The 13579-nt window shown below is 41.2% G+C and overlaps 1 protein-coding gene across 12 annotated transcripts in view; it reads left to right on the top strand.

Annotated features, from left to right (window-relative positions):
• Nucleotides 1–13056, top strand: part of PKIB (cAMP-dependent protein kinase inhibitor beta) — a 120907-nt gene extending 107851 nt beyond the window's left edge. For all 12 annotated transcript variants that reach the window (XM_055535035.1, XM_055535029.1, XM_055535034.1 and 9 more), the window contains 2 exons: nucleotides 3412–3591; nucleotides 11815–13056. In XM_055535035.1, the coding sequence (XP_055391010.1) occupies nucleotides 3420–3591; nucleotides 11815–11882 (240 nt within the window). In that variant the 5' untranslated portion in view covers nucleotides 3412–3419 and the 3' untranslated portion in view covers nucleotides 11883–13056. The remainder of the gene's footprint in view (nucleotides 1–3411; nucleotides 3592–11814) is intronic.
• The last annotated feature ends 523 nt before the right edge of the window (nucleotides 13057–13579 follow it).

The following is a 13579-nucleotide window of genomic DNA, read 5'->3' as shown; positions in this document are numbered from 1 at the left end:
TCACCGAAATCAGATGACTTCACTATAGAAAGCCTGTGGGGCTGGGATTGTCTTGTGGTGGAGCCTAACGTCCTGGTCACTCAGCATCAGTCACAGGCTCTGAAAGGAAGATGGTGCCCAGTGAGAGTTCAGAAATGGACCAAGGAAAGTTCTGCAGTAAAGTAACCTGTTGTTTGACCTTCTGCATATCCAGTTTTGTTTTGATCTTAAAATGGTAGTTAATGAGTATAACATTGACAAACTTAGATAGTTTTGTGATGGTCTTGTTTTCTAACACCAGTCAACAAAAAAGGACAAATTTAGAAAGCCTATGTAGAAATAATAGTATAACGGCAAAAGCAAAAACTTTCAAAATAGGAGTCAATAGCAACGAAAAATCTTGGAGCTCAGAATTTTTTTCTTTCATGTTGATGACCCATCCATCAGGCCACCTTTTGGAAGTTTTCTTTCAATATGCAAATTCTAACTCAAGACTCCTTTGACATATCCCATCTTATTAATCATAAAATATGTAACATTTAAGTATTTTTAAAAGTGTATCTTAATATTCTTATATCTATTGTTATCTTTAGTATTAAGATTTTGGACTGTCAGAACAGTAAGAATCAAGGTATTCATGGAGCTTCTCTTCCAAACTTAGCATGAAGATGCTTCCTAGAAATAAACAGTTGATTGTGGCCATGGCTTCTCATGTGATGTTAATTGGCTGAGGACAGAATGGGGGCCTGCACATGGGGTCTGTTCCCTAAATAATGTCAAGTGTTCCTCGCAAGCTATAGGAAGTGATCTCTAATTGAAATTTGTCTATCATAAGGGTGGGGTGGGGGGCACATGGATAACCAAAAGTTCAAGCCAGAAAGGAATACCTATGCAAAAATAGGGAATCTCTTTCTCTTTCAACACAAATGTATATAGAGTTGACCTTTAAACAACATGGAGGTTAGGGGCACCGACCGCCATTCATCTGAAAACCTGTGTATAATGTTACAGTCGACTCCCTGCATCAGCAGTTCTCCACCCCAGGATTCAACCAACCATGGATTGTGTAGCACTGTTCAGTTCAATTCATTTCAGTAGCTCAGTCGTGTCCGACTCTTTGTGACCCCATGAATTGCAGCACGCCAGGCCTCCCTGTCCATCACCAACTCCCAGAGTTCACTCAAACTCATGTCCATCAAGTCGGTGATGCCATCCAGCCATCTCATCCTCTGTCATCCCCTTCTCCTCCTGCCCCCAATCCCTCCCAGCATCCAGTCTTTTCCAGTGAGTCAACTCTTCACATGAGGTGGCCAAAGTACTGGAGTTAGCACTGTAGAACATATTAATTGAAAAAAATCCACATATAAATGGTCTTGTGCAGTTTAAACCTGTGTCATTCAAGGGTCAACTGTATATAACTTTTTCTATTTAAGTTACTTTTATATTTAAAAAGTAATGAAGGGCAGAATCGAAATTGGCTGTTGTATGGCTGTCTGTGTATATCACCAGAGTTTAGAAGGATAGTTTTGAAGTAATCCATGTCATCTTGCTTTCAGAATGAACCGAAACTGAACTTGCAACCTTGAGTGCTATGTTAGCAGTTGTTCAACTTAAAATAAGTCACTTTTCTGAGCCCCAGTTTCCACATTCATATAGTAAGAGTTATTCCTCACTACCTCATTGGATTATTGGGAGGTTTATCTGAGATAATACACTTGAAAATGTTTGTGCAGTATTGAATAAATTCTGGTTTCCCTCTTTTAAAACTCAAGAGGTCTTTCAATAAGAAGATGTTTCTTGTTAGGACTAAAGGGGATACATAAGAGGTGGTGGTATAAATAAAACTTAGTGAGAGATGAATAATGATGCTAATAATCAGACATATGGTTTTATAGTTAGAAAGAATTTCCATGTTCTTTACCTCATTTGTTCTTCACTAGAATCCTGTGAATCAGTCAGGCTAATTATATAGGTGAGGAACTGCAACTCAGAGAAATTAATTCAATTAACCAATATCATTTTGCGAGTCTAGCATGAAGTGTACTTTTTGACTAATAGTCCAGTTACTTGATGTTGTCAATGCCAGACAATTGGCAAACACCTGACATTCAGAAGTCCAAAATAATGTCTGAAAATTTAGCATTGTTCTCAGCTTTACCATGATTCCTTTAGAGATGAGAACATCTGGGCCCACATGAAACTCCGTGTGCATTTTTGGGGTGCTATGAACCAAAGAAAGTGTGTTTCTGATATCAAACGCACCATAATTTGTGACTCTTTTCACTTCATGTTTACCAAATCCTGAATTGCAGTTAACTGATTGGGAAAGACTCCCTTCTAACTACAGTGAAAGGTTTGATTTGCTTCGTGTAGGTCAAGGTTCATCTATTTCTGCCATTAGGTGCCACAGATGAGTTTCTTCATCCTTTGGTTGATACTCTGCCCATTCTGTGTTAGGATGTTATCTATCCTAGCTTGTATATCCTTTCTTCTCCCCTTGGAGTGTGCAAGTCCCCTAAAAATGGAGACAAAATCATTTCTGTGTACTCTCAAGGCCCAGCTGAGAGCCTAGCATTTAATGGGTTCTCAAAAAAAGAGAAAATTCCTGCTGCAGCTGCTGCTTTTGAGATACTATTCATTGTTGACGTCTTAGGAAAGTTTTCATTAGAAAACATCATATGAAAGAGAGGGCTCGTTTTAGAATAAGCAATGTCTGCCACCTCCCTCCCTCTGTAGTGAATGGTCTCTTGAGAATTCTTTCGTAGAGGCATTTGCTAGGAAGATAAAAGATGTTTAGGAAGGTACTAGTAATTGCCATGTCCACTTGAAGGCAAAAAAAGGTAACACAGGTTCTACCCTCCTAAACACAAACATGAGACTGTCGAAAATTGTGCCTGAAGCTAGAGCAGATAGACAAACAGCTGCCACCGGGGTAAAAAGGCTTTGAGATAAAGTTCAATTTCTTATTTCTAAAGAGGAAGAACAGAGTGTGTTTTGTTTGGTCCTTACAAATTATAGTGATTTGGTTTCAGCCTGAACAAGCACCACAAGCAAATACTGGCAGGCAGAGTCTCCATGGGAGTGGCCAAACAAATCGGTTTGCATTTCCTTCCAAACCCTCATTTGGCTGATCCATCCATAGAAAAGCAGAACAAAAGGCAAGAGATTACTGCACGCTAAAGCATCCAAGTGGCTCCTTTGGGCTCCGCAGTTATTTATAGCCATCTGGCTCCCTCTGAGGCCTTCCTGTTCCATTCAGTGACTGTACAAATGTGCAGATAGAAGCCCCAGGACCTTGATGCTGGGTGCAGTCAGTGATTCGATTCTCAAGGCTTCTGTGTTGTTGATGTAGCCATGCCTTTTAACCATTAGTGTGAACGTGGATCTTGGAATAGGCTCATCTTCGTCTTCATATGCACATTCTATTTGTAGATGTTACTATGAGGACAGATTCACCCAAAATGACGGATGTGGAGCCTGTGGTCAACAATTTTGCATCATCAGCACGGGCAGGTCGCCGAAATGCTGTCCCAGACATCCAGGGTTCAACGGCTGCAGGCGGGACCTTGGAGGAGTTGCCCGTCAAACTGGAAGCCCTATCCGTGAAAGAAGGTAACACTCAAAATCCTCTTAGAATCAGTGCTAGTTATCTCTTCCTCATCATTTCCTTGGGAACAGTCTCCCTTTTAACTAGTTAAACTTGTTTACTAAGATCTCTCAGCTTTAAGCTAAGTAGATCTTTTCAGTGTTTCACAAAGTGGACTTCTCTCTTTAATCTCCTGGTGTAAATGTGGAAACTGAACATTTATTTATTCATTAAATATGTATAGTTATGCACAGTGCTAGTGTTTGGGAATACAAAGGTAGACAATTATAATCCCTTCTTTCAAAATTTTTTGAGATGCTCTCGAATAATTTTCCTTCTGCCATCTGTTGGCAAGTCACTATGGAAGCTTCTGCTCCATCGTGGTATTCTACAAGCTCTTCTATTTATCATATCTAAGAATACATTTATTATCAATTAGAGATGAGAACTTTAAGGTGGGTGTTTGTATAAAGGTTGATCTTTCTCTGCTGCTGCTGCTAATTCGCTTCAGTCGTGTCCGACTCTGTGCGACCCCATAGACGGCAGCCCCCCAGGCTCCCCCATCCCTGGGATTCTCCAGGCAAGAACACTGGAGTGGGTTGCCATTTCCTTCTCCAATGCATGAAAGGGAAAAGTGAAAGTGAAGTCATTCAGTCGTGTCCAACTCCTAGTGACCCCATGGACTAAAGCCTATCAGGCTTCTCTGTCCATGGGATTTTCCAGTACTGGAGTGGGGTGCCATTGCCTTCTCCGGATCTTTCTCTAACCAGTAGAAAAGTTGGATTCAGAAAAAGCAAGAACTATCAAACCCCTGTAGGAAAATCTTGAGTCTTTCACCCCATTGCTTATACACAGTTCTTAAAGCTTCTAGAGGTTCAGTTCAGTTCAGTTCAGTCGCTCAGTCATGTCCGACTCTTTGCGACCCCATGAATCGTAGCACGCCAGGCCTTCCTGTCCATCACCAATTCCCAGAGTTCACTCAGACTCACTTCCATCGTGTCAGTGATGCCATCCAGCCATCTCATCCTCTGTCGTCCCCTTCTCCTCCTGCCCCCAATCCCTCCCAGCATCAGAGTCTTTTCCAATGAGTCAACTCTTCACATGAGGTGGCCAAAGTACTGGAGTTTCGGCTTTAGCATCATTCCTTCCAAAGAAATCCCAGGGCTGATCTCCTTCAGAATGGACTGGTTGGATCTCCTTGCAGTCCAAGGGACTCTCAAGAGTCTTCTCCAACACCACAGTTCAAAAGCATCAATTCTTTGGCGCTCAGCCTTCTTCACAGTCCAACTCTCACATCCATTCATGACCACAGGAAAAACCATAGCCTTGACTAGACGAACCTTGTTGGCAAAGTAATGTCTCTGCTTTTGAATATGCTATCTACGTTGGTCAGAACTTTCCTTCCAAGGAGTAAGCGTCGTTTAATTTCATGGCTGCAATCACCATCTGCAGTGATTTTGGAGCACAAAAAAATAAAGTCTGACACTGTTTCCCCATCTATTTCCCATGAAGTAATGGGACCAGATGCCATGATCTTCATTTTCTGAATGTTGAGTTTAGTTCTGTGAAAATAAATATAACAATACTGTACGCCATTTTAGACTTCATAGTGGACTCCAGTTTGTGTGTAGATGTTTATTCCTAGTGGCAGTAAGGCAAGAGAGAGCTGGAAGGCTCCGTACTTCCGCCCTATTCATATGAGCCCCAGAAGGAGGGCTCTTAGTTTGAATAACAACTGAATAGTCCCGGCAGGAAAGTAAGAGGGAAGGACATTCTTTGCAGGAGGATCAGCTTGTACAAAGCTCTTAGAGTGGAATGAGATGGACATGTCAAGAAGCATGAAATCTGGCCCCTGCAACTGGAGGGCAGCAGGTGAGAAGGGAGAGTAGAGATGACATTGGAGAGTAAGCAAGGAATAGCTCTCAGGGCTTTAGAAACCTGGGTGAGTAAAGAGGATTTTCTTCTAAATGTGAGGGAGATGATATTCATGGTTGAATATTTGAATATCCACTTTGTTTCGTGAAGAATGGATTGTAGGAGAGAAATAACAGGTATAGTGGAGTTAGGAGGTGCGCTCCCCATTAGGAAATCTTTGGGGGCCAAATTAAACATTCAGATTCATAAGACCACATTTGGTGCCAGTCTGCTCAAAAGTATACAGGTTTAGAAACCCAGTGGGCCAGAAGAGCCACATGACATCATCTCCTTCTTTGTGGGTCCTTGCAGAAATCCATATAAGGAGTCATGGGGGCTAGTCTCTATGCATCCCCACCCCACCACTCACTGAGAACTCAGGTGCAAGGTGACAAGATCTGCACCAATGGGAGCAATGGTGGGTTAGAACCCTCATGTCCCAGGGAGTTAATACTTTGCAGTTAAGTCCATGGACACTGCAAGAGACATGCTCAGTTACAAGAGTCATGACCTTTATATGGAATCCCAGTCCTATGGTTCCCTACCAGTTAGCATATAGTTTCTCTCAGTACAGGTATTTTACCATTTGGGTCATTTCTACCATACACTTACTAACCATGCTGACATTCCAACATAATCTGGTTTCCAGGGTAACAGAGCTAGAAAATTAATCTCAAGTCAAATTTGCCCTTAGAGAAGGAGAAAGGGTTTGTTAAGCGTTTACCCATGGAACAGTTGCAGAAATCTAGTGAAAGATGATGGCTTTGAATATGTTGTGAAGATGGATGGAATTGGGTGGGTTTGGGATATGTTTTATAGGCACAATTCATAGGACTTGATGATGAACTGATGTGGTAGAAATAACTACAAGTAATGAAGAGAAATAGAGGATAATTCCTGGAGCAACAGGGTAGATGGTGATGCCATATACTGAGAAGGGCCAATATGGAAGAAAAGCAGTTTTAAGGGTTAGAGGAGTGATTTCTGCTTCCTCCATTGAGATGCCTATGAAACATCCAAGTGCTGTCAGCTCTACTTTCAAAATTGGTTCAGAAATCTGCCATTTTCTCCCTCAGTGGTCTAGTCTCTTGTTATCCCTGTGACCCCATTTTCTGTCCTTTCTCTGCACAGTCCCCATGGTAGTTCTTTCCAGCACATTTCTGCCTTTGACCTTGATGTTTTCTCTGCTTGGAATGCTCTTCTCCCTGCTACCCACCTAGCTAACTTCCTCACCTCCTCAGGTCTTGACTCACACGGCCCCTTCTCAGTGAGACATTCCCAGCCAACCCAGCCCCCAAGACTTCTTGACAATTTCTGTTCTTTAATTTTCTCAGTAGCTCTTGTAAACTTCCACATGCCACACATTTTACTCATTTTAGTTATTGTCCATATTCCTCATGAAGATTTCCTTGAGGGTTGGAATGTAGTTTTTTCTTCATTGCTTGGTACATGTGTTCATTACTCAGTCGTGTCTGACTGTGATCCCATGGACTGTAGCCTGCCTGGCTCCTCTGTCCGTGAAATTCTCCAGGCCAGAATACTAGAGTGGGTAACCCATTCCCTTTTCCAGGGGATCTTCCCAACCCATTGATCGAACCTGGGTCTCCTGCTTTGCAGGCGGATTCTTTACCATCTGAGCCACCAGGAAAGTAGCATGTGCTTAATAAATATTTGATGAATGTAGTTTGGAGAACAGAATAGTCTGCTGCTGCTGCTGCTAAACCGCTTCAGTCGTGCCCAACTCTGTGCGACCCCATACACGGCAGCCCACCAGTCTCCTCTGTCCCTGGGATTCTCCAGGCAAGAATACTGGAGTGGGTTGCCATTTCCTTTTTCATTTCAAAGATGCCCCTGATGATTTTGATAGGACCCATTTAGGAGAAGTAGTAGAAACAGTAGTCTTATTTTAAAATGATGACAGCCAAAGATATATTTTGAAGGGTAAAAAAAACACCCGTAAGTGGAGGCCATTGTCAGTTTGAAGATCGCAGTGACTTGAGGAAATGAAGGAGCCAGGAGAAAGAGTGAAAGTCAGATGAAATGAGGAGCTTAGAGATGATCACAAGAGTGCTGTTGAGGCAGAAATAGATAGGATCCTGGATTATGAAGAAATTAGACCTGATCAGTGGAAGCAGCACCAGCTCCAAGGGTGAGCTGGCCTGGCAGCTGCTCAGGGCCCTCTCTGGGCTCAGGTGAGGCGAACCCTTGGTTTTGTTTTATAGTTGTCATCTTGAAATTTTTTCATATTTTTTGAATAGTTCAGTTCAGTCACTCAGTCATGTCCGACTCTTTGCGATCCCATGATTCGCAGCACGCCAGGCCTCCCTGTCCATCACCAACTCCCGGAGTTCACCCAAACTCATCTCCATCGAGTCCGTGATGCCATCCAGCCATCTCATCCTCTGTTGTCCCCTTCTCCTCCTGCCCCCAATCCCTCCCAGCATCAGAGTCTTTTCCAATGAGTCAACTCTTCGCATGAGGTGGCCAAAGTATTGGAGTTTCAGCTTTAGCATCATTCCTTCCAAAGAACACCCAGGGCTGATCTCCTTTAGAATGGACCGGTCGGATATCCTTGCTGTCCAAAGGACTCTCAAGAGTCTTCTCCAACACCACTGTTCAAAAGCATCAATTCTTCAGTACTCTGCTTTCTTCACAGTCCAACTTTCACATCCATACATGACCACTGGAAAAACCGTAGCCTTGACGAGACGAACTTTGTTGGCAAAGTAATGTCTCTGTTTTTCAATATGCTATCTAAGTTGGTCATAACTTTCCTTCCAAGGAGTAAGCGTCTTTTAATTTCATGGCTACAGTCACCATCTGCAGTGATTTTGGAGCCCCCCAAAATAAAGTCTGACACTGTTTCCACTGTTTCCCCATCTATTTCCCATGAAGTGGTGGGACCAGATGCCATGATCTTCGTTTTCTGAATGTTGAGCTTTAAGCCAACTTTTTCACTCTCCTCTTTCACTTTCATCAAGAGGCTTTTTAGTTCCTCTTCACTTTCTGCCATAAGGGTGGTGTCATCTGCATATCTGAGGTGATTGATATTTCTCCCTGCAATCTTGATTCCAGCTTGTGCTTCTTCCAGCCCAGCGTTTCTCATGATGTACTCTGCATATAAGTTAAATAAGCAGGGTGACAGTATACAGCCTTGATGTACTCCTTTTCCTATTTGCAACCAGTCTGTTGTTCCATGTCCAGTTCGAACTGTTGCTTCCTGACCTGCATACAAATTTCTCAAGAGGCAGATCAGGTGGTCTGGTATTCCCATCTCTTTCAGAATTTTCCACAGTTGATTGTGATCCACACAGTCAAAGGCTTTGGCATAGTCAATAAAGCAGAAATAGATATTTTTCTGGAACTCTCTTGCTCTTTCGATGATCCAGCAGATGCTGGCAATTTGGTCTCTGGTTCCTCTGCCTTTTCTAAAACCAGCTTGAACATCAGCAAGTTCACAGTTCACATATTGCTGAAGCCTGGCTTGGAGAATTTTGAGCATTACTTTACTAGCCTGTGAGATGAGTGCAATTGTGTGGTAGTTTGAGCATTCTTTGGCATTGCCTTTCTTTGGGATTGGAATGAAAACTGACCTTTTCCAGTCCTGTGGCCACTGCTGAGTTCACCCAACTCCCGGAGTTTTCAATATGCCAAATTTGTTGGCATATTGAGTGCAGCACTTTCACAGCATCATCTTTCAGGATTTGAAATAGCTCCACTGGAATTCCATCACCTCCACTAGCTTTGTTCATAGTGATGCTTTCTAAGGCCCACTTAACTTCACATTCCAGGATGTCTGGGTCTAGGTCAGTGATCACACCATCATGATTATCTGGGTCGTGAAGATCTTTTTTGTACAGTTCTTCTGTGTATTCTTGCCATCTCTTCTTAATATCTTCTGCTTCTGTTAGGTCCCTACCATTTCTGCCCTTTATTGAGCCCATCTTTGCATGAACTGTTCCCTTGGTATCTCTAATTTTCTTGAAGAGATCTCTAGTCTTTCCCATTCTGTTGTTTTCCTCTATATCTTTGCATTGATCACTGAGGAAGGCTTTCTTATCTCTCATTGCTATTCTTTGGAAATCTGCATTCAAATGGGTATATCTTTCCTTTTCTCCTTTGCTTTTTGCTTCTCTTCTTTTCATAGCTATTTGTAAGGCCTCCCCAGACAACCATTTTGCTTTTTTGCATTTCTTTTCCATGGGGATGGTCTTGATCCCTGTCTCCTGTACAGTGTCACGAACATCCATCCATAGTTCATCAGGCACTCTATCTATCAGATCTAGTCCCTTAAATCTATTTCTCACTTCCACTGTATAATCATAAGGAATTTGATTTAGGTCATACCTGAATGGTCTACTGGTTTTCCCTACTTTCTTCAATTTAAGTCTGAATTTGGCAATAAGGAGCTCATGATCTGAGCCACAGTCAGCTCCCCGTCTTGTTTTTGCTGACTGTATAGAGTTTCTGCATCTTTGGCTGCAAAGAATATAATCAGTCTGATTTCAGTGTTGACCATCTGGTGATGTCCATGTGTAGAGACTTTTCTTGTGTTGTTGGAAGAGGGTGTTTGCTATGACCAGTATGTTCTCTTGGCAAAACTCTATTAGCCTTTGCCCTGCTTAATTGGGTATTCCAAGGCCAAATTTGCCTGTTACCCCAGGTGTTTCTTGACTTCCTACTTTTGAATTCCTGTCCCTTATAATGAAAAGGACATCTTTTTTGGGTGTTAGTTCTAAAAAGTCTTGGAGATCTTCCTAGACCCATTAAACTTCAGCTTCTTCAGTATTACTGGTTGAGGCATAGACTTGGATTACTGTGATATTGAATGGTTTGCCTTGGAAACGAACAGAGATCATTATGTCGTTTTTGAGATTGCATCCAAATACTGCATTTTGGACTCTTTTGTTGGCCATGATGGCTACTCCATTTCTTCTAAGGGATTCCTGCCCACAGTAGTTGATATAATGGTCATCTGAGTTAAATTCACCCATCCCAGTCCATTTTAGTTTGCTGATTCCTAGAATGTCGATGTTCACTCTTGCCATCTCCTGTTTGACCACTTCAAATTTGCCTTGATTCATGGACCTGACATTCCAGGTTCCTATGCAACATTGCTCTTTACAGCATTGGACCTTGCTTCTATCACCAGTCACATCCACAACTAGGTATTGTTTTTGCTTTGACTCCATCCCTTCATTCTTTCTGGAGTTATTTCTCCACTGATCTCCAGTAGCATATTGGGCACCTACCGACCTGGGGAGTTCCTCTTTCAGTATCCTATCATTTTGCCTTTTCATACTATTCATGGGGTTCTCAAGGCAAGAATACTGAAGTGGTTTGCATTCCCTTCTCCAGTGGACCACATTCTGTCAGACCTCTCCACCATGACCCGCCTGTCTTGGGTGGCCCCACATGGCATGGCTTAGTTTCACTGAGCTAGACAAGGCTGTGGTCCGTGTGATTAGATTGACTAGTTTTCTGTGAATATGGTTTGTGTGTCTGCCCTCTGATGCCTCTTGCAACCCCTACCATCTTACTTGGGTTTCTCTTACCTTGGACGTGGAGTATCTCTTCACGGCTGCTCCAGCAAAGCGCAGCTGTTGCTCCTTACCTTGGACGAGGGGTATCTCCTCACAGCCACCCCTCCTGACCTTGAACGTGGAGTAGCTCCTCTTGGCCCTCCTGTGCCCAGTGCTGTATTTTCAATTTGCACAGGGCTCTAACAGCCATAGCCAGTCCCGAGGACCACGTCTTCCATGGTCATATGGGTAAAAGGAATACATCTAGACTGCAGGGGTAATTTTACAGGTTTGGTGGCAGAAAGTTGAGCTTGTCTGATCTGATAGTTTTGATTTTTTTTTTTTTCCTATGAAGTAGAAAAGAAAATGAGATTAACTCTTGGCAGCAAAGGAGGTGGAAAGTATGAGGAAGCTGAGAGAGTGTGATCCAGCATCAGGAGATGGGGAAGGGCAAGATCAGTCTGCATCCAAACTGTGGCTTTGTCACTCACTAGCTCAGTGACTTTAGGCAAGTCACTTAACCTGTTTATGCTTCAAGAGAATGGTCTATAAATGGGGATTGTAATAATACCTTTGAAGGTTGCCTGGCACATAATATTCTGGAGAATAAGAGAGAAAAGTAACGAGGAGGCAGACCCATACATCTTATCTTTGTGTATTCTCTACGTCTACATGGACGGCAAAGAAGTATGTCCTAATCAAGTGGAAAATGATTAGGGTGCATAAAGGAAAAACTGACTGTTTTTTCCCCAATATAGTACAAAGTAGATTTCAATATATTCTCTATGTGATGAAAATTTATCTGTTTTTCAGATGTGAAAAAGAAAGATGAAGAAACAGCACAAGATCAATTGGAAAAGCCCAAAGATGAAGGAAAATGAAGGCTCATTACCTATCAAAAGTGCTGAATTTCTGCACAGTGAAAGACTTAGTGGCCCTGCTTTCCTGAGATGTTTGATCTGGTAGTAACTATGGTAACATTGCAGCCCTAAGCAACGTGTGTGTATTAGATAATTTTGTTGTGATGCTACTCACTTGGATTACAACCATGATGTCCAATGTAGGTTATTAAAAGGCAGATTACTTCCAAACTGCACCCAAGAGAGAGGTTAAGGATGTATGATCATTTAAATACATATCTTTTATCTATAAACCCAGCTAAATCCACTGTTCTCTTTTGGATTTCTTAAGCCAGATATATTTTAAATTCCATTTTTATGGTAATGGGAAAATCATTTCTTGGTAAATATAAACCAAACACTATTAATTTAAAACTGTATGGGATTTGTTAGAAATTGTGTTTTTTGGTGAGAAAAGTGATGGATTATTCAAAAAAGGATAGATAAAAGTATGTTTTTATCCAAAAATGAACCTTTCCCCTCCAAACCTTAAACAGATTTGGAAAAATAGTAAAAGTTTGACAGCTCAAACATCTCTAGAAAATTTTTGTCTGATGTATTTTGCTTCTAGTCTAAGCATACTGTGATTTTTCATGTGGACTCTTAAAATGGAAAATTTGTGATGAATAGTTTATATGAAATATGCCTATTAACTGAATCTCACTATCTTCCTTAATTTCAGAGTGCATATGTGTGTGTGTATATTTTTCTTTAATGTGAATTACACAGAACACTTTACTAGTTGCTTTGTACTGTATTTTCTTATTTTCAGGGCTTTTGTGTATATGACTTGTTTCTTAAATAATTTCCTCAGGAATGCTGACCTTAATTTTTATATCTTTCCTAAACTAGCTGACATAATAATAAGCACTTAAGTGTTTAGTGAATCATACTGGCAGAAATCGCAAAATACTTGCTTTTAATATATATTTAATTATATATTTTAAAAGGAATGAAACCAAAACCAAAGCTTTAGTAAATTTTGATTTATTAGATATTTTAGGAGAATCATAGAATTCTGAATTTTTAGAGAAAATCTGAGTAATGGATTTATTTTTATTTTCAGATCTATCTGCATGCAGTATTTTATTTGATTGTTGACTTAGGCCATGTCTGTATACAGTAATCAAATAAACTCTTTCACTATTAAAGAAACTTATTACCGACCCAAGTCTTCTTCATTTTATCTCCTACAGTGTAACAGATGGAATATGGTGACATTTTAATGAGGGAAGTGAATAGTCTTTGCAATATAAAACACCTCCCACTTCTCATTTCATTGACAAATTTCATCTTTAAATCTGAGAATACAACAAAGGGGTAGGTTTCAAAGAATCTGGTTGTTTTAAGTTCTTAAACATACGTTTTTCTTTAAAAAATAATCAAAAGTAATATCTTAGGTGTAGTGCTAATTTTACATTCAATAAAATGTTTTAGAGCCGTAAAAATTAGGTTTCTGGAAGTTATTTAATAACATGATATTATATTGTCAGTATACAGAGGAATTTGGAGAAGGAAATGGCAATGCGCTCTGGTGTTCTTGCCTGGGAAATCCCATGGACAGAGGAGCCTGGTGGGCTAGAATCCGTGGGGTCTCGAAGAGTTGGACATGGCTGTGTGACTAAGGCCTGCACACAAATGGGGGTTAGGGTGGAGTTTTCAAGTTGGGGGAGTGACAG

Source organism: Bubalus kerabau, chromosome 9 (assembly GCF_029407905.1).
Source record: "Bubalus kerabau isolate K-KA32 ecotype Philippines breed swamp buffalo chromosome 9, PCC_UOA_SB_1v2, whole genome shotgun sequence".
NCBI classification, from domain to species: Eukaryota; Metazoa; Chordata; class Mammalia; order Artiodactyla; family Bovidae; genus Bubalus; species Bubalus kerabau.
The sequence above is the reverse complement of the archived record's forward strand: the minus strand, read 5'-3'. Positions and strand labels throughout refer to the sequence as shown.